Here is a 25803-nt window from a genome sequence, read left to right on the forward strand (position 1 = left end):
TCACACGGTTCGGCACATTGTTTGTCTTTTCATGTGTTGTGATTTTACAGTTTGAACCGTTGAACACTGTTAATCTCCTGCAGCTACTCTTCTGCTGCAGTGCGCACTCAACGCTCATTTCATAACACACCAAAGTTGCGGCAAATCCAGACCTTTATCCAACAGGCTGATCAGCCCTGCCTGTCCGGGGCACACGCGGCTATGTATCTGGTGCTCTAGCGCCACCCAAAGGACGGCTGGAAGCATGCAGCCAGCTGTGGGAGCCACAGGAGAGCGGAGAGCCTGTTGCGCAGTAGAGTATGAGACTGCAGAGCTGAGCAGGGGGAAGGGGACATGAGGAGGTGTCCTTACCAGAGCCTCAGGATACGGTGTGTTTAGGCTTAACCATTTCCAGGCATTCTGCTCCTATGAAACACAAAATGAAAAGGTTACTAAAAAAAAAAAAAAAAAAAAAACATATAAGAAATAAGCAGCATATGACAGAACTATTAATATATGCCCCCTCTTATTTCCAAATATGCTCTGTAATGTGTGAAAAAAAAACCTACAAGCACAAATACAGTAAATACATCATTTTGATATTGAAATGGAAAATACAAGGAAAGCTAGGGTGCCACTCTTGTTATGATTACTGTGGAAGAAAATGCTGGGAATAGCTATTTATAATTATTACTTTTAATACTCATAATTAGGGGCATCATAGAGTGTGTGTGTGTGGGGGGGGATGCACTGAGCCCAGTGAAGGACAGCCCTTGAAAAGCCTGGGATATAGGCAATATTATGTGGAGAAAGAAGGGATGAAATGTTCAGACATAAAGTCACAGATTGCTGCAACTTGTTTAAATATGCTATGAACAGTTCATTAATCTAATATTGAAAAATAATATTTCTAAAGATGCGTGACAGCCATGGATTGAGAAGAAGAGGGCCCACAGGGACTGCTTATCTTGGGCTAAATCCCTCCTCATAATATCTGAAGTTATTTAGCAATAAAAGCAGCAAAAACTCAATTTCTCTTCTCCGAAAAGCAGAAGAAAGCTTTTTTCAAGGAATCAGTTCTCAATTTTCCCTGATGTATGATCAAAAGCATTTCAGCCATCCACCTTTAGAAAACATGTGTCCGAGGAATATTTCCAGTCTGTTCAAAGGAGAGATCTGCTGTGCTGTGATCAGCCTGAGGAAGGATTGGACAGCTGCCCCCCCAACCCCACCTCCTCCTCCTCCCCCGGCTGAGAAATGTGCCCGTCCTCCTCTTCAGAGAGCCCAGAACTTGAGGCCGGTGATGAAACAGAAGCTTCCTGCCAGCAGACCAGACAGGCCTTCACCACTGGTTCCAGAGCATCAGGCTCGTGGGGCTGCAGATGAGAAGGAGATCTTGATAAAAACGCTCGGCAGATTCAGATTCTCGCAAAGGGAGAATGAGGACAAGGCGGCATTGCGGATCTGCCCGGCTGAGCAGCAGGGAGCAACGGAGAGACAGATGATGACCCGGGCTGAGAACCAGCTGGAGAGCCCCCGGTCTCCAGCGGCGAGAGGAGATAGTCCTGTTCCCTCAGGGCTTTGAAAGAGAACCGTGGGCCGCGGAGGAGAAGCAGAAATAAACGTGGGCCCGAAGCAGGGGATCTACGATGGACAGGAGTTTCAATCTGGAGCAGGAGACTGAGAAGAAGAAGCCATGTATGGAAAAAAAAAACCCACCTGGAAACAACCATTCAAACATCGTTTCCACAGTTAGAGTTAAATACATTTTAAAAACATGATTTAAATCTGAATATCAGTTCAGCTTTATAATACCAAACACTCTCATTGTCCCCAAGTACAACTACAGTGTGTGCCAGGTTAGCTTAGTTTAGCATAAAGCACAGAAACAGGTAGCCTGTCTCTGTCCAAAGGTTAAAGATAAAACTCGAGTTGTTTAAAAGATTAAATTAATTCAATATAATGTGCTAATTATTTGGCTTTAGAGGTGCTGGTAGGTGGACATAGCCATTCTGACACTTTTTTCCACTCTTTATGCCAAGCTGAGCTCACCATGTGGTACCGATCCCCTTACTAATGCTCAGCAAGGAAGCCATATTTCATAAAATACTGAACTATTCCTTTTAATATTTTTTTTTTAAATAAAAAAACAACAAAAAAAAGTCAGTGCTTGTCAAGCCGGTAGGTTTATTATTGTTCTTGGAAATTGGAGATAAACAATGTCATGATAAGGTCCGGCTAACTTGTGCCCTTCCTCAGTGCTTTCAGTGTTTGGTTACATGATAACAGGTGATTATATTTGCATCACAAAATCTCTCATGAACTGAACCGAGCAGCTGGAAATGCTGAAGAAGACCGTGAGATGTGGTCAAAATATCTGGCAACAGTCTTTGGACCTTTTGTTTAAAATTGTGTTCAGTTTCACTGTCAGGTCAGTTTCAAGCTTTGGCTGATCTGAGCGACTGCTGGAAACTGATAGTTTTGTAATGAAATGATGAAACTTCCTTTATAATTCTTTTCTTCAGATACAGAATAAGAGAGTAATGAAATCATAGACCGTGTGTATAACTGTCCCTCTTCACCACGTCCTCCCGGTCCATTAACATGACCTCAGCACAAGACAAAAGACAGAACAGCCCGTCTTTCATCTCTCAATCTGTTGAGCGTCCCTCCACCATATGATCTATGAACGACTTCTCCATGAGTGTGTGTAAAAGATGAGAGCGGGCCTATCATCTGAAACTAAAATGATGGCCTCCGGCTACTCTAAATGAGCACAAGGAGAGTCAAAATCAGCTTTAACAAACTCCAAACCCCAACAGATGTCCAAAATAATTACCACAATCTGTCAGCCAAAGACAAAAATAGATGATCTTTAAATATTTTGCATTATTAATGGCCTGCTGTAGTAATGTCATCAAACTAAGCCGCCCCGAACCTCAATTAGCGCTGCGGATATTGGAAGAGAGGATCAAAGGAACGAGTCATTTTTAGATCTCGTACCACTGGTTAGAAAATGATTAGGTTTATGAACTGAGATCTCCCGTCCAGTATCAGCATCCTGTGTTGTATTTTTTGTGGCAAACATAGAAAGGTTTCATGATACAGATATAGATTTACAGGCTGTTTTTGAAAACAGGCCCTTTAGATGTTCAGCTGAACTCAATCTGCAGCCAGACAAGAACCTGGAGAAGCTCGGCAACAGATCGTGTGGCCCTCAAAGACACCTGATCTTCATGGAGGAAGAGACAGAAGACACCAGACAGCCTGAATCTACAGAGGAATTATGGAAAGTTCTCCAAGATGTTGGAAAAACGTTCCTGCCAAGTAGTTGAAAAACGATGTGCAAGTTAATTGGTGAATAAAAACTAATTATGGCTTTTAGTCGCGAACACTTTTGCATATGTAGAATATTGTTGGATGTAATACAGGAGTATACATTTGTTTTAAAGTATTGTGTCTTAGAGTAGGGTCATTTTTTGAGTCATAAATAATATGATGAGAGGATTGAGAACACTCTCATGTATGCAGATGAAGCTATAGCATTAATGTTGGAAACAAGCAGTAAAGGCCGGTATCGCTGATTATTGAGTTGTATGTTGTTCTTATCTTCACTCAAAAAGTCATCTGACTCTCAGCAAGGAAACCACTAACCATACCCAAAATGATTTATTTTAATTATAATTATGCTGCCCATTACATTAGTATCTTTAAAGATGTGAAACTTAAAGCAGAAAATCCGTTTGTTGTTGAAGCTTGTGCTTGTCACTGTTTAAATGTAACCACGTAGCTTCACATTTGGATTGTTCAAGATGAACATAAAGATTTTGTTCCTTTACGGTTCAGGAAGTCTGGTAAACATGGCTGCTTTCTTCATATTGAAAATGTGCATCTTTTTACCTGCTGTTTACGTCCCGACTCACAACATTCATTTGGCAGTATGTGCTCAGGTTCTGATCCTTGTTTCTGATTGGTTCTCCTGTTTGAATTCACACCTCCGCTTGTCTGCCAATTAAATCAACGTGTACTGCTCCAAGCAACAACACCAAAACGACTACACATGTCAGATAAGATGAAGAGATATTTAAAAGAGTCATTCAGGAACCGGTGTAAAAACCTGTGAGCAGCACTCAGCCCTGTTGATAGTTCATCATCACTCAGCATGAGTCCACCTGAATGTAGACCTGTTTTGAGGTTCTGGGAACATTTGTCCTTCAATGAAGTCAGTTGTGATCTACAGACTTTGTGATTTTATTTGGTGTTTTAAAATCTAAACATTTCAATTTGAATTTAACTTATACTAAAGAACTGTAATAGTTCTGTTGGGCAACGCAGTATCACAACACAATGTGAAATAGACACGCCGATCCACTACAGCAAAACGTGAAATAGCCACGCGTTGCACGGGTATGTGCGTGAAAGTTACACGATTTCCTTTAGTGGACACAAATGATACCTACTGCATGTGTAGAGCCATGTGATTTACAGGAAAATGAAACGTATAGCTAAAACACGTGGTTGGGGTTAGGGTACACAAAATGGTTGGTCTTGGGGAAAGAAAACATGGTTTTGGAAAGAACATGCTCGGGGTTAGGGAAAAATATAAACATGTTAGGAAACAAATAACAACTCAACAAAAATGTTGTCATTTCCTGGATTTGACCCCCCATCGTACCGCATGACAGTCTGTGACTGATGTCACCCCTCCTACCTCCTAAAAGTGCCAAAAAATGTCTTTTGTTGCCTCTGTTGCAGGACCTGTCACATGATCCCACCTCATAACATTTACTTGCGTGTAAGTTTCACGCTTTTAAAATATGTAAATTTCACACCCTGACAGCCCAAAACGTGGCAACTTCAAGTTTTGTTGGGAGGTTTACACACCGACTAGTTTACATTTATTTTTTTAAGTTTAAAACATTTGTCAGAAGTGTAATCAAATACAATTAGTTGCATTACTTTGATGAAGTTTTTATTTTTTTTTTTATTTTTTTTTTTTTATAATTACATTACTTACTACATCTTCAACAGGGTAACTAGTAATCTGTAATATGAAATAAGTGACAAACCAACACTCTAACCCAGGACTGCTTTATTGGTATAAAACAGGGATTCAGTAAAATGCCAAGATAAAGACAAGATTAATTTCCAATCTTTAGGTGTTTTTTTAATACAATGACAAGTTCCTGTCTTGAGCAGACTGAGATTCAGCTCCTGACTTTGGTGAAGAGACTTTGCTAGCAGCAAGACAATCCTGGTACAAGAAGACACACTGGCACACATCTGATGTACTGAATGCTTTTAGGCAATGTCCACAGCTCTGTGACGCTGACCTCTGGCTGTGGACTCACATCAGTCACATCAAGGGCTCCCTGAGGAAAAAGGGATCTTACATGAGCACCGTGAGGGCCAGGAGCACACTGAGGAGGCTACTGAGCAAAACCACCGACGCACGAAGCGGCCCGGCCCCGTTCCCGTCAGCCGTGAAGGTGGTGTGAGCCGCAGGTGGAGCGATCTGCCTCTGGCAGTGCCTCAGGTCGCCGCCCACGCAGGCGGCGTAGGCCATGGCGTGGGCGATGTAGTTCTGCTCCTGGACTCCCTGGAAGAGGTGGGCCATGGGTCCGCGGGCCAGCACCGCCACGTCCTCTCCGCTGTGGGTGGTGGACTTTAACGGGACGGCAGCGAACTGCACGTAGTCTTTAGTTTCTGAAAACGACACAGAAATGTGAGAAAGGGGTTCCCACGCATGGACTGGTTTTAATAAATACTTTTATATTAACAATGAAGCATTTCCAGTTTTTTTTGTCCTTAAATTCACTCCAGATCTTTCGGTCCGTGATAGTCTCGTCATATAAACAAAGAGATAATGAGTGTGTCTTACTGGTGGTGACATTGCGGAGGTCGGGGCGCTTTCCGTTAATGATTTTGTGTCCGGGCCCGTTGCCGTACATCAGCGTGGTGTAAGGTTTCATGTCCGTGGCCCACAGTGGAGACTTACCTGGAAAAACATTATGTTTGATTTAACATCCTTTTTTTTTTTTTCCTTCACGTTGCTTCTTTCCACCATAAAGTGCCTCACACACACACACACACACACACACACACACACACACACACACACACACACACACACACACACACACACACACACACGGATTTCTGGATCCCAAGGGTGCTGCTGGAGGTCTAGAGCTTGTTGAGTATCTCGGTGTTTCTCTCCAGATGAGCCGTTAGCCCGGTGAGGCTCCCACACTGATGAAGAGCGCAGTTTCACAAGCACACTAATCACTGCTGCACCGCTGGGAGGAGGAAGAGGAGGAGGGTAAAATAAGGATAGGACAGGAAAGAGGGAGTAGAAAGGGGGGAGCAGCAAGACATAACCATGGCTTAATCAATACAGGCTTTGAAGACTGATGGTGACATATTTGTGTATTTAGACCTGACAAGATAGTCAAAGCCTGCAGGCAACAGGTGGATGGACATTATATTGGTAGTGATGAGTAATCTGTATTAAAAACACTTCGCAGTTCATTACAAAATAATACTACAACTCCTTTTACTGCAGTATCGGCTTTGTTACCTCATCTTTTAGTCTTCTTTTAGTCCCCCACGAACACTAATAGTGGACCTTCTTCTCTTGTCCTCCTGTCCTCCATCGATACAGTATATTTGTATGTTAGCCCGTCTATTCGAAGTAATTAAACTGCAGTGTTTGGACTGCAACCTCAAGCGTTACTAAATTCTTGGTAACTGACCCACCAGCTAAATGTGTAATACAACCATGAGTTGGGGTGACCAGGTGTCCCACATTATGAGGGACTGCACAGCATTTTTATCCCCTGTCCTGTGATCCACATGTTGAGACAATGTCCTACTTTTTTGATTGCTCTCCTTTCCAAAATGTGGACAAAGATGTTCCCACGGAAACCAAAGACGATGCCAGACGGATCAGTAAACAGCAGCTGATGTAACTCACGTTTACCACACTGCAGCACTGACACTCATTCAGGTCAGCAGACCGGGTAGGAAGCTGGCACCACAAACAAAATTTATATATATATATATATATGTCCCACATTGTCCCACACGAACATTGTCTTTGCCCCACATTCGGTCTAAAGGGACCTGGTCACCCTACCATCAGTCCACTGGAGGACACGGTGTCAGTGTCAATTAGGCGTGAAAAGTACATGCATGACTGACCAGGGTGGAAGACAGAAGTCATGTGATGAAGTCCGATAAAGTTTTGGATTTTGGATGGAACGAACACAATCGCAGGACTTTCACCCGGGAGTCCAAACGCTCGAGTCCGTCAAGGCGAACGTCGATTTCTTTTAGGTAACCTACGTCAATTAAATACATAATACATTTAACTCATGTATGTTACGTATCTTATGTGGCATCTGTAACATTATATAAAATTAATTATAAACCATGTGGCTTTTGGTGCCTAAATCTAAAGCAATTTACTTTTCTCACCTCCGTTAAGCAAAACATGACAGTGACACGGTGTCCTCTAGTGGACGGATGGGTGTATTACATGCTTTTGATGTGAGACCTGGTTGGTCAGAAGACATTTTAAGGGCAGCTTCAACAATAACACATACAAATCTAAAATTTTGGAACAAACATACATTTTTTTTTTTTTTTTTTATCTGTAGGTTTTAAGCATAGGTGGCGCTATAAAGAGGCTACTGGCCAAAAACTGTCTCTGAAATATTTCAGGAATTAAAAAAATAACCAACAAAATCATGATTTGTTTGTGCAGCATACTGGCAAAAACTACTTACTAACAGTAAGATATTACTTATATGCTTTTAATAATGATATTTGGTAACCAAGGCTACCTGCATCATTTCCTTTACATGGCACCCAAGACCTGAACTTAGCTGTAAAAGAGAGGAAACAAAGTGTGACAGTTTATTTTTGTTGTTGTTTGTTTTGTGGCGATCACAGTTCCTGTTTAAAAGTTAAGCAAAAAATCTCCAAGGAGACGAGAACCAAAACTCTTCGCACAGCTAAATGGCATTTGAGTGAATTGAGCTCTGGAAGGCTCAATTTAGCAACAGGTTTTTCCATTAATGATGTTTTTGTTCTGTTCAGTGAACGACAACAGTAAAGTGAAACAGCTCAGTGGACTCTAGCCACCATTCATTTTGTTATTTACACACTTCCCTCTGTGACATATCAAAATGTCTGCTGTGGGGAAAAAAAAGGACATTCAGATGAAGGAGAGAGAACAGTGAGGAAGAGGAGTATGAACGCTCGATAAGGAAACCCTCCAAAGGGAGATGAACCGGGGGGGGGGGGGGGGGGGGGGGGGGATATGGGATGACAGAGCGAGGAAAACTGTAAGAGGGGAGAGGGAGGTGTTGGTGTTGATGGTCGGAGACAGGTAGAAGGAAGAGAGATGAGGGGGAAGCGGGGGACTGAAATAGAAAGGCGAGCGGGAGAAAGGCTGCCAGCTATATGCGTTTACCCACCCTGTAATTGCAGGGGGAGAGAAAGCAGAGGAAATGTCAAGCTGCTGGTGGCAGAGACACACACACACACACACACACACACACACACACACACACAAAATGCCACCTCGGGTGTCCATTGTCATGGCAGCTAAACACCTGCAGGGGGGAAAGGATGGATGGAGCGCTGGGTCAACGGGAGAGAAGAACAACATGTGCAGAAAAATAACTGCACAGATTAAAGCCTTGTACGTGATTCGAAATTAAAGCCCTCTACACAGGAAGTCAGTTCATATTTACCCAGAATGCTCTGCCCCCGAAACGGGAATCCATTCAGTGTAAGAGGGTGGGAGTGGTCAGCCATCACCACAGTGAGAGTCTCGTGCTCTTTGGTGAGTTCGAGGCCCTTGGCGATGGCGTTGTCAAAGGCAACCGTCTCGTGGAGCGCCATGTACGCCCGGCCGTTGTGGTGAGCCTGGTCGATACGCCCACCTGAACACAGGGAGGAGAAGGTTGAAGAAGGTTAGAGAGGAGGGCTGCTGGGAAGTAAAAGGCTTCTGGTACTGGTTGGTACTTAAAGTAACAGAGAACAGTTGATTCTTACCCTCAAATGTAAGAAAAAGTGCTTCCATTTGAATGAAACCAGGTACGACTGATTAGTTCTGTCATTTCTAAATATTAAAATTATGCTTATTCAGTAAGACAAATAATCATTTTATTAAGCAGTCAAACATTTCCGGAGAAAATAACATGATTCAGACAGTAGAGCTGGAGATCTACGACTTGAGATTTGGACTCGAGTCAGACTTGAAGCACAACGATTAGGTTTAGAGATTTGAGCTGGTAAAACATTGAAACAATTAAAACAGAAAAGAAAGCAACAGGTAGATTTTTCACAACTATAATATTCCATCATGGAGTCTTACACATTATAATAACTTTGTTATGCAAAAAACCAAAACAAAAAACCAACAACGATTACAGAATTGTTCAGAGTGTAATTTGTAATCCGTTATTCTAATGAGCAGCATTCAGAGACCCTAAACGCCGGCAGGGCATCATTCATTTGCTTTTACCGTAACTCCTCACAGACTTGACTGAAAACTTGCTATAAAAAATAACTTGAGATTTAAACCTTAATTTGTACTCGTCTCAAATGACTTCAAACTCAATCTGAACTTGTCTCAGAGCACTTGAGATTTAACTGACATTTGTCCTCAATGACTGTAAACGTGATAAAGACTTGACTCCCACTTGTCTTGAATGACTTCTGACTCGACGCAGGGGAGTCTCAGATGACGACACTTGACTTGGACTTATCTCGCAGGACTTCTTCAAGTCTTTCTTAGTACTTGACTTAACTCTGTAAATAATTCATGGCGCTGACTTGATGCAGGACTCGGACTTGTGTAGCTACTATAAATTAAGACTTGAATCTTGAGTGATTTAAGAGTTCACTCTGGTTTATCCCAGATGAATTAAAGCTTGACTTAATCGAATCCGGTTTATTTTAAATGACTCGAGACTTGACTCTGGCTTGCCTCAAACGTCTTGGTACTTGACTGAAACATGGTGGAAATCACTTCACACTTTCATAAAAATGTAGTAAGAGGACTCGACACAGGACTCCGATGACTCCAGTCTCGAGTCTGACTTGTCTCGAATGAGTTGGGACTTGATAAGACTTCAAATCGGGTTTGAAAGCTATTATCTACTCTGCAAAACATCCAAAGAACTGTAATCCATCTCTGAGAGGGAGAGTGATTTACATTTCATTGAGCTATCCAGACTTATTACTGAAGCAGATGTGAAGCAGAAAGATTTCGAAGTTGAACCTTTTCTCCAGCGGAGTGTAATTATTATGTGTTTTTTTTTTTACTCCCGTCCCTCTCCAGGAGCTATATTGGAAAGTGAAGTTAATAAGTTGTGATCTCGGCGAGCTGTCAGTGATTGGGTGCACCATATGCCGGCTTCTATTTATACATTTGCCTGTTATTTTAGAGTCATTGTGAAGACGCTCGCCAGCACCGTGCAGTCCCCAGGCAGCAGCCTCAGATTAAAGGAGAGATGGATGAGGAAGGCCGGTGAGGCAGCTGTGTGGAACAGAGACACATCAGGCGAAGCGCACTCCTCCTGCACACACTGCGGCAAAACTCATCGAGCTGTATGCAGAATCAATGCCAAGTCACCGGAGCTACTGCAGGTACACACTGTTCTCTAACATCACGATGAAGAAGCGCATACCACGAGCATCACCTTTAAGCAGCACGCATCAGCGCTCAAAACACATATTGATATTTTAGCAAACCACAACAATTACTGCAATGCAGTCATTTAATTGCCTGTAAGGTTCCCTTTGTGATTATTACAGGATCAGTGTTTTAATTGATCCGCCTGGACCAACCACAATGTTCTCCTTTCCTATTTTTGGTCAAACCTCCGTCTCTCTGGGGATTTCATTATCCCGTCTTTGATGGATGATGCAATGGGCGAAGCTGCTGTCCTCACCCTCCACTAGCAGGAAGAAGCCTTCAGGGTTTCTCTGCAAGATGCGGACGGCCTTCTCCGTGGTCTCGACGATGGACGGATCCATTTTTGGGTTCCTCTCTGTCTCAAAGCGAAGATCACCAGGTTCAAACAGCGCTGGAGGGGAGAGAGGAAGAAAGAAATTCAAACTACAGTTTGTCAAATTCCCCGGCCTACAGTAGAGCGGAGGTGCAGCAGCAGCGAGGAAAGTCCTGTCTTCCTCCTACTAACACTATTTTCAGCACACAGGAAGCAGCGGAAAAATCCAAAGTCTCTGTTGCACTCTGTCCAGAAAAAGCACGATGACTGGATCTCTACATCTCCTCCGCACCATCACACACACCATCACACGCACCATCACACACCATCACACACCACCAAGAGGACTAACATCATGACACATCAAACACACTGTGCAATACCTGCAAAGTTAGAAACCAGCCAGTACTAACAAACATATTTCGAAAATCGCTCGTTTTGAGAGGGGTAAATAGGCTAAAATATTGAAAGATGTACATTAACATGATTGTATCAAAAGTACAATATGTGATTTTTCCTGCCAAGAATGAGTTAGTTGACCTGCGGCCTGAACTTCAAAGCAGGATTTGCGGTTAGCGAGGTAACTTCATCTTAAACTCCGGGTTCTCAGTACTACGAAGCTGGTTCACTTCTTAAATAGACAGATATATCGCCATGGCAACTTATACTGCAGAGCTAACCTGCTCCGGAGCAGGCAATGTTAAAGATTTCAAATCAAAACGTACAGAAGTATCGCGTACTGACCAATCAATTCTATCCAAAAAATGTCATCACGAGTCGCAGAAGTCTCTGCGTGAGACGGTGAGAAAGTCAGAGCGATCAGAGACCAACAAACCTCTTGGGCTTTCTCTGGCCAGTTTTATGTGACATATAAATTCTATTTCATGGCGTTTTTTATTGATGTTCATTTTACACCAGAAACTGACTGAAGCTGAAACTTCTTGTACGTATATGACAATTCACCCCTTTAAATTATTTTTATATTCATTTCTTATTTGTTCCCCAGTCTGTTCTGAAATGATACATGTCATGAAAATACATCTAAGAATACATGAATAAAATGAAAGAGACACATAATTAGAGTCAAATCCTCCCGTGCACTTTATGGTAAGATGATATTAAGCCTTTCAACTTAGGCTACACATCCATACAGTCTGCGATTTATAAAAAATTTTTACAGGCACATCCCTCCATCATTCAGCAGCTGCAGCTGTGCTGCTTTCAGATGGATTATGTGTTTAACTTCCTCATACTTTCCAAAATTATAGTTTGCTATAGTTTCTGAAATATGTCGCTCGGCTGCCGGTACACCTGTCCATGTTTGTGATTGATCAGATGCTGCAAACTCGTCAATCCCAATCTCACGATCTCGTTGATCAGGATTTCTTAAGCCAGATAACAGAAAGACATCCTGAGTATGTTGAACCTGCTACGTAGTGCATGCCTCGGATGTTTACAATTTCTTTTCACGTGCACAGAGTAACTTATGGGTGAAATGTGAAACTAATTCAACCTAAAATAATTGTAATTTGATGTTATAGAAACATATTGGCACCATTTCTGCTTAAGAACATGTGTAAGCATGGTGCTGTTAGGCATTTCTTTTTGTTGTGTACTACTACACGGGGTGGGGAACCTGCCGTCACAGTGAGAATACTGACGTATGGAGACTTCTCCTGCACAATTTTATTTCATAAATATTAATGAAGCAAAACTCACACGTTCTGTTGAGACTGACAGTATGTGATTTTGTTTATTTCTTTTATTTTGCGTCAACAGAAGAACTATCACTACAGTTGTTTATTAGACTTGTTTATGCACTAGACTAGGCGTTGAGATTATACAGTAGTTTATGCATTCGTTTACGAATTAGTTCCTGCATTGATTCTGCGCTGCACTACATTTATGTATTAAGTCTGTGTACTGACAATGCTCTGTGTTTATGCAGAGTTTCTGTACTGAGTTTATACACTGGGTGCATGCACCGTATGCAGTGGGTTTATGTACTGAATTAGGGCATCAGTTTGTTTTACTGACTCGGATGTCTTTAGGCACTTTCAGTTACACAAGGATCCAAATCTTTGATAAAAAAAACAACGTCCACTTAAATACTCAAAAGGAATTGAATGCTCCTCTTACATTCTGAGAGCAGTCAGGAAATAAAGAGCCCTGAATGTAGTCTGAGTCATTTAAATCGCACCAAGGGACAGAAAGCTAATGTAGATTTCACTCCATGTCTTCTGCATGCGTGAATAAATGACTCTTTGCTGGTAAATTCCTCACAGCAACTTTATAAGCTAATGGTAAGCCAGTAGTTTATATCTGTCTCTCAGACTGACGCTATCACCGTCCATGCTAAAGTGCAGCTCTTCCCTTACTTTCTGTTTTACTTGTCAAGAGTACAGATGTCCCACAAAGCTGTAGTTCCAGTTCAGATCAAGAAAAACTTAAAAAATGTCAAATTAATGTTATTAAAACATAAATTATTGCTGCATATGTCAGCTCCAGGGTGGTGTTATTGTGCGAGGCTCACTGGGACCCGTAAATGGAACGGAGCCATAATTAATGCCATCAGTTACTTGTGTTTTCTGCTGCTGAGATAAGTGGAAGAGTAAATATAATAATTTAAATGTCAGGACACTTGTGAAGTCAAATTGTGTTAAACTAACTTTAAAGCAATAACTTATAATAACATATTGGGAACATTTCGGGAAACACGTTTATCCACTTTCTTGCGTAAGAAGATGACATCATTCTTGTTTCTGTGCATTAAATATGAAGAATATGAAGTCGGTTAGCATAAAGACCGAAAACAATCTGTTTTATGGTCTGTACAAAACAGAAGAAATAAGTGAGGCACAACTTGTTAATCAGTGTGTCCTTGCTTCCAGTCTTCATGCTTATAGCTAACGTTATGGCTACTGGCTCAAGCTGCTTCTTTAAGTGTATTATTTTCTAAATTATGAGTAGATACGGTTCAAACACATTTTCAGAAGCATTTATATGATCATGAATATACCTACTTTGCAAATGCAGTCACTATAATATACAGTATTAATACAGTAATCATATGAAATTAACACCAGAATATTATAAAAGCAGTAATTACAGTAAACACACGATGTACTGACCACCGATTTTATTTTAAAAAAACGTGCGCTGTGCATGTTTTGACACCTTGAAAACATGAATTAGGTCAGCAATAGTAGATTAAGGTAAAAAGAAAAAAAAAAAAAAAAAAAAAAAAAAAGATTCATCATTCAGGACTGACATCACTAATACAAAATGAAATGAGCACGTTGGTGAGAGAACCAAGGACACCACAGGTCTATTGATGTTGTGTTGTTTAAGGGCCAGATGGGAAGCATGGTGTCACGAGGAAAGAAATGTGAGAGGAAGGCACAAAAAAAAACAAAAACAAAAAAACCTTACCCATGAGGTAGTCTGTTTTTTCAGGGTCAACAGCATCAAAATCTGTTTTATTCCACACATAGTGGGCTACCTGTAACAAAGAAAAGAAACATTAACATGGTAAGTTGGAGGTAGTAAAAGTCTTTGTTTGTTGTGAGTCACTGGATGAGTCACATGCTCGTGTTTAGTCTTCTATTACTCCGTTCTCTCACCTGACAGTGTTTATGTTTACAATCTGAATTAATGTCAATCTTTTAAAAGAAAAAATCCACACAGCATCACGGTCAAATTAATTCTGATAAACACTCCAACTGCTCCAGAGGATGATGCCTGCAAACAAGTGCATCCCTCCTCACTGCTCCTTCTTTCTGGAAGCAATAACAATGTTCTGTATGTACATTTAATAAATTCATTGTACAAAACAAAGTAAACTATATTTTTTGCAGATTTTCATGTAAAGTACAAAAAACGTCTCTCACCACTAAATACATTCCAGCTCTGTTTCTACCTCTAAAAAAAAAAAAAATTGTCTTTCAAACAAATAAAAGGAGGTAAAATTCCTTTGTGATGCTCAGTGGATTGAAAAATTAATAAGAATGACTCAACGACAATACTCAAGTGTCAAATTTCAACCAAATCTCCAGCAGAAACCTTTAATTGTTATTTGTAAAACGGATGACAGTTTTTCATATTTTCCACGTGGGACACGTGATCACATGCGAGATGTGTTAAAACACGTTGCAACATGTTTTTACACCATGAAAACGTTCCCAAAACAAGTTTCCCGTGGGCAAAATGAAGGTTTCACATGTCAGAAAACCGCCAGAGCAAAATCAGATTTCAACAACATTTGGAAGTTTTTTTTGGTTTAGTTTGTGTCATCTTTAAATGAAAGATCTATTCTTCATCGTCCAAACAAGGTCAGTACACGTGCTTTGTCTGCTACATAAAGTTCCTTCATTATGGTAGATGCGTAGATTATGAGGTAATTGAGCTGGTCACATACCAATAGTATATCAATAAACAGCTAACATAACAGAAATGTCAGTAATGTTATACTATGAGCCACCTTTACAAGCTACAGCTGGCCACATTGACACCTGTTTGCTCACCAGACGAGAAGAAAAGTACAGAGTTAAGCATCAAACTGCATTCCCAGAAAACAACACCAATGTTAGCTCCTGATGGCTTCTGCGTTTCAGAAGGTTTTAGTTATTGTTGTCTTCATCATAACAAGGAGTTAAGAGTATGCTGCTTCTTCCTCTGGTGTTGGACTGAAGGCCGACTGGATGCTACAGTGACTGACTATCACCTCTAGAGGCATAAGGTGGTATTACAAGCTGGGACGGGCTGGAGCTCGCTGGCCAGCCGACTAATTTCAGTCAACATCAGAGCAACACCACAAAGACGTCTGACACAACGGCAACATCGTTGTTTCGTCACCTTCGGTGGATTCTTGTGGTTCATTTTTAAATGTTTTCAACTAAAAATCGTACATATTTTACCTTTGACAACCTACAATGTCAGCTGTAATACAAGTATGCCCTCATGCTTGAATTTCATCTAATGCAGCTAAAGAAGGTCAACCACTCAACAACAAAACACAGCAGTATATCACCATTACCACAGGGCACAGTTACATCACAGTCAGGGTGGGGGCTGGGGAGAAGTTCACACACTAGATAGCATCAGACACAGAGCTTTTCCTCTGGGTGCCGTTACTCTCAGAGAAATCTGAGCCCTGACATTAAAATAAATAAATAAAATGTACTTTGGTACACTTCAGTGTTCTGATTTCACACCATCTCACATTACTGAGTCATTTTGCAAACCCCCGAAGCAGTTGTTACGAGTTCAGTTGTTTTCCGTGTCTGGTTAAACAAAAGTTGAATTCAATTTAATCTATATAGCGCCAAATCACAACACAAGTTATTTCATGGCACTTAACACATTAAAGTCCTTACAACAGAACTTTATAACATTATACAGAGAAACTCAACAATTCCCACATAAGCAAGGAGGGAAAAACTTTAAGGGAATCTCTTTAAGGGAGAAAAACCTCCAACAGAGGGAAGGAAGGAAAAACTCCCTTTTAACAGGAAGAAACCTCCGACAGAACCAGGCTCAGAGGTGGGCGGCCATCTGCCTCGACCGGTTGGGGAGAGAGGAGAGCAGAGAGAGAAAAGGACAGTGTTACCTTTCCAACTTTCAAGCTCTGCCACTCTTCGATTAGATTGCGTCCGTCTCTTCTTTTGCCCCTGGAGGAGTAATCCCAGGGGTACTCTGGGTCCTTATAGCCTCTGGGGGTCATGTACTTTCTACCGCCACCAATGATCACCTGGACACACACACACACACACACACACACACACACACACACACACACACACACACACACTTACTTAGTGGCAATTCAGCTGTTGTGGAACCAAATATAAAGTTAGAAAGAGAGACTGACGTCAATGTCTGTGTTTTTGATGAGCTGGGAGGCGATGTCGGTGCAGCCGTCCTTCTTGGCGGCTTCGGGCATGTCAGCATCGCTGTACCACTTCCTGCTGGCGCTGTGGGCGTAGGTGGTCGCCGGGGTGGCGTGTTGCACCCGCGTAGTTGTTACAATGCCAACAGACTTGCCTACGACATAAACACAGTACAATAGAGTATTCATACACACCGTGCTGTGTGTTTGTGTACCGTGAGAACGGATTTCATAGTCGAGTCATTAATCAACAGCGTTCTCCACCCCCTGTAGAGACTGTACATATATTGCAGTTAGGTTGATGCATAGTCTAATAAATATAGTTATTGTCCTTTGAACATCGTGATGCCTGACATTCGTCTTTAAATTGTCCGTACAGGCCCCAAAAAGATATTAAACAGACACCAATGTACACCAAGATAGGAGGGATTGACTCCAGCAATTTTCACTGAGACTTTATCAAATTTCTACAAACACAAATTCATAAAAGTCTCATTTGAACAAAGGTATTATCATATAAAATATAAACATGGTGGATTCAAATTGATTTAAAGTTAGAAACTCCTGTTCTCATGCTGCACAGAAAGTCACTGTATTTATTCTGCAGATTATGCTGCTATATCACGACTGAAATGTTCAACCACTCATGCCACATTTTGGTGAATGCACAATTCTATCAATTTTTTTTAAATATTGGGTGATGCTTTAGATTACAGTCAACAGTGTTGTGAGCCCGAGAGGTCGTGGCCCTCAGGTGGGACTTTCTAGCAACATATAAAGGTCGATAAAACCATTCGAAGACCATTTGTAAAATGTTTTTATGACATCAAATAGAGACGAGCTTCCTTGTTCTTTGCACCACACTCACATTCACGCACCTGAGCGTCAGTCTGTGCTGGGTCTGGGTCAGGGCCACGACTCGGCTGTGTTCGTTATGTGATATTTATGGTGTCTGATAATGGTGGAACATGATAAGAGTGGAGGTGCTTCCCAGTGCAGCACATGATCCTGTCGTGGAACCTGAGGCTCCGTGCTCCCCCGGTGGCCCCTGTAATACCACTGCTGCCGGGGCCACCGCCGCTCACAGCAGAGCGCTCAGCTGTAAAATAGGGTTTTTGTGGAGGTTGTACAAGACCTGAGGGATTTTCTTTTGTCAGGAAGCGGAGCTAAAGCGTGACACGTGTCAGGTATATCTGCCCGCTCTTTGACCAGGATTCACAAAATCCTATTTGCTGCTTCTTTCACGACATGGATTGAAGACAAGCTGCATTCTTATCTGCTGGGTGTCATCTGCACGGCAATGAGCTCTACTTCTTCACACGAGCCTGTTTACATCTGTAGAAAATTACCATCGTCATTAGTGAAACATCTGCTCTATTAGTTCATCCTTTTCTCATTCATCTTCATTATTTGACACATTATTGTATAAACATTATGATAATGGTATTCTTGTGCCATCTTTTACTTAGAGTTTCACTCCGAGGTATTTTCTTACATTTATGAGGATTTAATATGACCACTGTATATAAAGCATACTGCTGACAATTTGCCACTAAAGGGTGCTTCTGCCAATGTGTTTGTCATTCAACATTAAACGCAGTGGTAAGGAGTTTTAAGGACGCATTTTTTTTTTTTGCTTAAATCCACTAAATAAGTTAAGTTAACCAACAACCTGTGCATTCACATTTAGTTATTTTTGTGAAACATTTTCTGTTGCAAATTTCCTGCCCTGGCAAAAAAAAAAAAAAAAAAAAAAAAAGATGGGATGACTGTTCTTAAAGTCAAATTTAAAGCAACATGGTATCAAACAAAAGCGTGTCAGACACCCACCAGTCCACTAGAGGATACCGTGTCAGTGTCACGTTTTGCAGTGGTTATGTTTAGGAAAAGATCAGGGTTTGGGTTAAAATATTTGATTTTATGTCAGAAAAAAATTTCCCCTCGGGGATTAATAAAGTAAATACCTACCTACCTACCTAATATCATGTTAAGTTAAATACAGTACTTTACATAAGTAACTTACTTATGTTACTTAAAATCCTCGACTTTTGCTTTCTCGCAGACTCGACCACTGACTTTGTGTTGGTTTCGTCCAACCACCTCCTGACATGGACTTTATCACTCTTTATACTTTGTCACATGACCTCCTTCTTCAACCCTGATCGTACATGCCTGTAATTCTCATGCCTAGGTGACTCTGTGCCCTCTAGTGGACTGATGGGTGTATTACATTTTGTCAAAATGCCATGCTGTTCAAAGCTCTGATCGGCTTGACAGTTTCTTCAACTGAAAAGTATTCAATGAGCACAGCATCAGACCCAGCCGAGTTTATAAAAATAAAAAAATAAAAGTCCTGGGTCATAATTCAGCGGTCTGGAAGCAGGCTGATGGGTCTACGATTCCAAAACAAAAAGTCAGGAGCACCAGGTTCATGCTTTAAAGGCATCTTTAAGTGTGGATAATTCATGTTTGAGAGCCCTCTCTACTCGCTCTCTCACTTAACTGTCTTAGAATAAAAAAATCTAAAGGTCATATGAAATAATATACATGCAATAATTTACATTGTAGTGTACATGTGGCGACCGTACCAGCATCTTTGGCCCACTTTAAGATGGACGTGACCTCGTTGCCCTTCTGAGTTCTGCAGATGCCGTTGCGAGCGGCTGCGTTCACGCCGATGACGTTCAGGTTGGTTTTCACTCCGCACAGATACGCCGTGGCCGTGGCCGCACTGTCAGGAATCTGGAAGTCCACACTGTAGGTCTGCACAACAAAAAATATATATGAGCTTTAAAAATACCATAAAAATGGGCTTAATTGGCCAATAAGCTGAATAATTACAATACTGCAATCTGTCAAATCATTGCTCAAATATTTACCATTTTTACACACCCACTATTAATATTAGTTAATGTATGTTTGAATCTCGGTGTATTTTTGTCTTTGTAAAGATTTTACCAAGTCTTATTAAGAGCTGCAAAATTATAAAATAGATTATTGATTTGCATTAATAACAGTGTAGGTTGTGCAGAATAACAGAAGGACAGTGATACAAAAATAAAAAATACAAGGCATGCACTATGAAAACATTGTAAGTATAAAAAGATACCATAATACATGCATAATATGACAGGGACAAAAAACAACAGTTACAGGACAACACGGTTACTATTATTCAAGCTGGGTAGCACCGTGGCACAAAAGCTGTTAATTTGCTAAAAAAAAAAAAATCCCCAAAAAATTCCTTTTCACGGTCAAAATTTGTACCTGAATTTTGACTGTGAAAAGGAATTTTGGGTGATTTTTTGGGAACATATAGTTTCTGCATTCTGGCTCTGTAGGGCAGGATATAGTGTTTATAATGTATGCTAGATCCATGTCTGTTCACAATGCAAAAATCCAAGCACACACTCCCACGCTGAGGAAGAATTGCTGCTATCCTAATATATGCAAAATTGACTTGCCATAAAGATACTCCATCTCACAGAGCAGATGTACGGCCACGGGGCTGATCACATTCATATTCACTACTGAAGGTCCAAGGATGGAGGGCGTTACATGCTCTACAGATGTAGAATAATGTTCAGCCCATTTACAAAATGGACTTTGCTCAATCACAAGACACATTTGTTCAGTGAGCACCTCTAGTTGTTTTCTCAAATTAAAGAAATGAATGGATATGAATGCACTTGGCTACACATTTGTGTGCAGGCAGTTGTTTATTCATTGATTTGAATGTGCGTGTATGCAGTGTGTGTGTGTGTGTGTGTGTGTGTGTGTGTGTGTGTGTGTGTGTGTGTGTGTGTGTGTGTGTGTGTGTGTGTGTGTGTGTGTGTGTGTGTGTGTGTGTGTGTGTGTGTGTACCTTAGCCAGCCCCACACTGGGGAAGGTGTCCATGGTCATCACTGTCTCCTCCCCGGTCTGGTTCTGCAGCTGTCCCTTCAGGATACGAGCTGCCGTGTAGGTTGTGATTCCCATCCCTGAAGCACACAACACACACAAACAATTGAATGTCTCTGTCTTGCTGCAAAGATCAAAGTCTCACTGTACGTTGCCACAACTTCTTGTTTGATTTGAAATATTTGTTTTTGGTGATGCAAATTGGTAGAACAGACAGGAAACAGGAGAGACCGGACCCAAGATGATATAAAAAAGATCCTGCTTGTTTTACCTCTTCAGCCAGGCAAGGCTGTCTAGTGTTGTTAGTGAAAGGAACCGACTGTGTTGTGTAACCTACCATCTCCGAGGAAAAACAGGATGTTCTTGGCAACATTGGTGTTGAGCTTCCTGTCCAGTACTGACTGCAAAGACTTCCTGGCCTGTGACCTCCAGAACTCTGGGTTCTCCTCCTCAACTGTAAAACACACAAACTGGTGTTAGTCCACAAATAAAAGTATGGCAGCACTGTCTTGAACCAATATAGTAAAAAAAAAAGTGCAAAAATGGGTGGACATTAATAGACCTGGGTGGCATGCCCAAGCAAAACAATACTGTTTGTACTTTTAAATGTCAGACATATTTTACTGTTTAATGCAACATTTCCTGCTGAAGCGTGACTTTTAGGCATCAAATTAGCAATTAAGCTTAATTCACTTAAAAAAAAAAAAAATAGGTCTAATAAACCAGATATGGACATATTGGTTGGGGGAAATGCAGTGAGCTGACAAATGCTGCAGGTGAAGCTCTTATGATTTTCTTTTGACTTGCTCACCTCCAACACCGCTTTAAACGTTTCATGCATGAATCATTAAAAAAAACAGCAATATTTTTTTCTGATAGTATTTTTTTACTTTTTAGGACATGCAAAGTGATATAAAACAATTTATTTTAATCGCTATAATTTTGGCCAAGAAGAAGTGTCCACTAGAGTGAACATCATACAATCCTGTCATAAATGAATCATGATAATCAAAATAATCACACTTTTCCAGTTATTAATCCTCTTTAGGCATAAAGAAAAAAATATTTTATTTCTTTTAACGCACTTTTTCAGTTTTTATATATCTAGTCATGTGGACATCATGCATTTGAATCGTCAACTCATCAATTTTCAATTACTCATCACTGCCACTAACATCATCCTAACTTAAGTCGGATAGTATTTGCGTCACTATCCTGCAGGTGTTTCTATCATGCCCTGCACTTGAGCTCCACAAAATTTAAAGACAATAACTGACATTAACATAATGAACTAAGATAATGGAATTAATCTGCACAAAAAAATCTTTTTTGGTTTCAAAAACTGAAAGTTACAGTCAAATAACATAAATTCAGCAATTTACGAAGAAAAAGTTAAATCAGATGAAGAATTTCCAAGAATTCAGTGATTATTGGTTATTTCCTCCCAACAGAAAGTCAGTACTTGGAAATGTTAACAAATATATTACTCCTTAGTCATTACTTGATGCAGTTTTTTGTTTTGTTTTTTTACCTGCAAAGGTCTTCTACTATGGAAGAATTTGCAAGATATTCCTGAGCTGCATGGCATTTCTGGTCTCTTGTCGGCTATCTTGGTTTTGACATATTTGGGGTATTAGTCAACAGACTTATAATGGTTTGGCCAGTGGGTGGCAGTAGATGGGGTGACTCATTAGCTTCCACTGATATGCAACTCTACCATCAAAACCCACGCAGAGACTAGAAAACAGCTTTTGAATAGCTGTCCACTGTAGTGACCGCTATGCATGAAGGGGTTAAAGTAATCAAACTAACTTTGGTACGTGGTGAAGATGAAAAACAAAGAGCACCATGCCAGCACTGCAATGGCTATAGGCACAGATAACCCCTACTAGGATGGAGAAATGGTTTCTACCAGCAACATTTTCTATTTAAAACACCTCAGGTGAATTCCTCATCTTTATGAAAGAACACTCTGCTCGAGTCTGGCCAGTCCTTGCAGGAAATCACCGATCTCACTCGAGGTGTAACTTTACGCTTTGAACAAACTTCAAACTAAAATGTGACGGATGCGAGTCAGAGAGACGTTCACTGTTCATCACTGAGCAGAACAAACAAAAACTCCTTTGGGACTTGAATGCTTGTGTGTTAGGATGTTTGTTTGTACCAACAGCTGTCACACCTCACTCTCATGCTCTCTTATCTGCTGTCAACATTTAGTTTGACACAGTAGTCCGCTGTTACACAATGAATGCTGATAACAGGCAGTTGCACAACTTCACATGTACCAAATGTGCTGATTTTAAAAGTTTGGAAGCCTCGTACAAAAGAAAATGGAAAGGAAAGTGTTTCAAGGATGAAAGGAGAAGTGGAAACGAAGGAATCTTTCAGGAGAAAAAAGGGAGACTGAAATGAGGACGTAACAGAACAACGTGAGAGGAGAGAGTGAATCTTGACTGGCGCATAATTAAGTTTTAAAACAGTAAAATAGAAAAGAAGTCTAACTCGGGTGAAAAGAGAGGAATCTTACATCAAACTTGATATGTTTTGGTCGCTCTGATGTTGACTGGTTTGTGTGAATGCGAGACAAAGAAATGCAACAAGGCAAGATTTTACATAGAGAAAGTGTGCTGATGAAAATCTGCAGCAAAACTCGAAAAAGCTGAAATAAATATGTGAAAATGAAAGAACTAACAGAAGATAAGTGTCTGCTGACTGAAAGCAGTTGAAGGTTATGTATGAACAGTGGAAGTGTTGAGGCTCTTCAAAGAAGATGTCAGATCTGAAAGGGTTTGAGGTGTTAAAATGTCAGCTGGAGAGGATGAACTCAAATGTAGAGTTAAGTCATTAGTGGTGAAAACGGCTGAACTGTCAGCTGAAGGGTAAGAGATGAAAGCAGTGGAAATGTCTTTGGAAGTGTAACAACTAAAATTTGTTGAAACGTCAGTTAACGGGGGAAAAAAAATGGGTTTTGATGTGTAACCACTGAAAGCAGTTGAAATATAATTTAAAAAGGGAAAAGATGAAAGCAATGGAAATGTATTCTTAACTGGACTAAAAGCAGTAGAAATGTCACTTAAAAGAGGAAAAACTATTAAAGCAATGGAAATGTCTTTATAATTGTACCCACCGAAAGCATTGGAAATGTCACCTAAAGGGGGAAATAATGAAAACAAAGGGAAAGCCTTTATAAGTATGAGCGTCGAAAGCAGTTGAAGTGTCACTTGAAAAGTAAAAGATTAAAGTGTTACGCGCCTGAAAACGGGGAGAAATAATCACAAGAGTGCTGCAATGAACGCGTTCACCGGATTCACCGGGTTTACAGGCGGAGACGAAAGCAATCGATCTCCGGATCGATGATCAGGCTGCTGAGCGGATGATTGATTAAACAATAATTAATGAATTTTGAACACAAAAATAGATTAAATGAAGACTGTTTCAGCTCCTGAAGGAAGTGAAACGTCAGTCTGATCGGAGTCAGTTGTTCAACTGATTCAAGTGTCAGTTGACTTGTAATCAGAGCGGTTAGTGAAAGAGTAAGTTAATGAGAGACGAAGGATGAAATGTGACCTCGATGTGAAGAATGAAGTATCTGCTTTGAGCTTGAAAGGTTTGATAAGAAGCTGAAAAGCTTATAAAGATGTGTGGAGGAGTCTGAGCTTTCAAAATCCGAGCTCACAAAAGTATAAGAAAGTCGGAACTTCAAAAAAAAAAAAAAAGTGCCCGCAAGAACATTAATAATAATAATAATAATAATAATAATAATAATAATAATAATAATATTGAGCATTGTGGAAGTAAGCACACCAATGAAGTCACAACAAAACCCTTGTTTCTCGCTCTTACCCTTGGCGATGGACGATCCAAGCGCCACCAGCAGACACAGAGCTAAGATGACCACTTTAGTCGACTCCATCAGGCTGTACGTCTGCTCCTCCAACCTTCACGAAGATCAGCTCCTCCACTGAAATAATACTCGTGTCCACTGACACCAGCTGCCAATCATCTTTAACAGCACGCCATAAATGCATAAACACCAACAGGTCTGTGGCGAAATTATAACCTTCGACTGAGGAGACTTTCAAATGGAAAAAGGTAAAGTAAAAAAATAAATAAATGCATTTATAACCTGAAGCTAAATTATAAAAATAGCAAGCAAAGAGTTGAGATTGTGTACACGTGTCCGTTTGACCCGCTGAACAGTGTTTGATGAACAGCTTAAAAAGTAAAGAGTAGTTTTTAATGATAGTATTTGATGAGAGTAATTATTAATGCGTTATATGAGCCAGTGCTAAAGATCAACGGGAATGGAAGTGAATGCAGCAAACATCTGTGGAAAGAGTGTGTATCTATGTGTGTGTGTGTGTGTGTGTGTGTGTGTGTGTGTGTGTGTGATTTCTAATCATAAATGGACTGTATCAGACAGATAATTCAGCAGGGTAATACAGTTATATAAGTGAGGCAGGCAGAGTCCACCAGGACTCAGCTGAGTGGCAGAAGCACTCAGCTGTCTATTTTCCAATGAATACATTAGCAAGAGAAGAACGCATGTATCGACATTCATGTTTTATTTGATTGCTTGTCCAAAAATGTCCCCATCACTGACTCCGAGAGGAAAGGAGGCCACATGGAAACTGCTGCACAGTTGTGCTTCTGATTCAACAGGTTCCACACACCACAGTGATAATGAGACATTTACCCGAGCTAATATGATCACCTAATGTTCCCGGCAAGTTCACTGATTAGTCTCGCAAATGTGAACAGGCCGCTGATGACAAGGACTGTGGTAAATTGTTAAAATGGGCTCCACTCCCTAAATTAGCAGGGGATGAGAGTATATGTGTCTTCCTCCTGTAAATGGGAGCAGATAGAGACACAAGAGGGGGGGAAACAATGAGACGTGGCAGGTGATACAACCAACCCAGTCTCACCGCAAAGCGTGAAATAGACACGCCGGTCCACCATAGCAAAAGCGTGAAATGGCCACGCTTTGGACTGTGTGAAAGTTACACG

The 25803-nt window shown here is 40.8% G+C and overlaps 1 protein-coding gene across 1 annotated transcript; it reads right to left on the reverse strand.

Moving 5' to 3' along the window:
- Positions 1-5066: 5066 nt before the first annotated feature.
- alp3 (alkaline phosphatase 3) lies at positions 5067-24706 on the reverse strand. The gene is made up of 11 exons (XM_069147267.1): positions 24637-24706; positions 21131-21247; positions 20758-20873; positions 19482-19656; positions 16876-17048; positions 16615-16755; positions 14439-14508; positions 10950-11084; positions 8742-8933; positions 5861-5977; positions 5067-5685 (listed from the first exon to the last, which is right to left on the reverse strand). Exons 1-11 carry the CDS (start codon positions 24704-24706, stop codon positions 5369-5371), a joined length of 1623 nt encoding a protein of 540 aa, XP_069003368.1. The 3' UTR covers positions 5067-5368.
- Between the last annotated feature and the right edge of the window lie 1097 nt (positions 24707-25803).

Source organism: Embiotoca jacksoni, unplaced genomic scaffold (assembly GCF_022577435.1).
Source record: "Embiotoca jacksoni isolate LCO1_2020_lvr unplaced genomic scaffold, fEmbJac1.0.p SCAF_14, whole genome shotgun sequence".
NCBI classification, from domain to species: Eukaryota; Metazoa; Chordata; class Actinopteri; family Embiotocidae; genus Embiotoca; species Embiotoca jacksoni.

Coding starts and splice junctions, on each gene's coding strand:
- alp3 (XM_069147267.1), bottom strand. CDS start 24,706: ATGGAGTCGACTAAAGTGGTCATCTTAGCTCTGTGTCTGCTGGTGGCG. Junction 20,874..21,130: donor CCTGTTTTTCCTCGGAGATG/GTAGGTTACACA, acceptor TGTGTGCTTCAG/GGATGGGAATCACAACCTAC. Junction 19,657..20,757: donor CCAGTGTGGGGCTGGCTAAG/GTACACACACAC, acceptor TTTGTTGTGCAG/ACCTACAGTGTGGACTTCCA.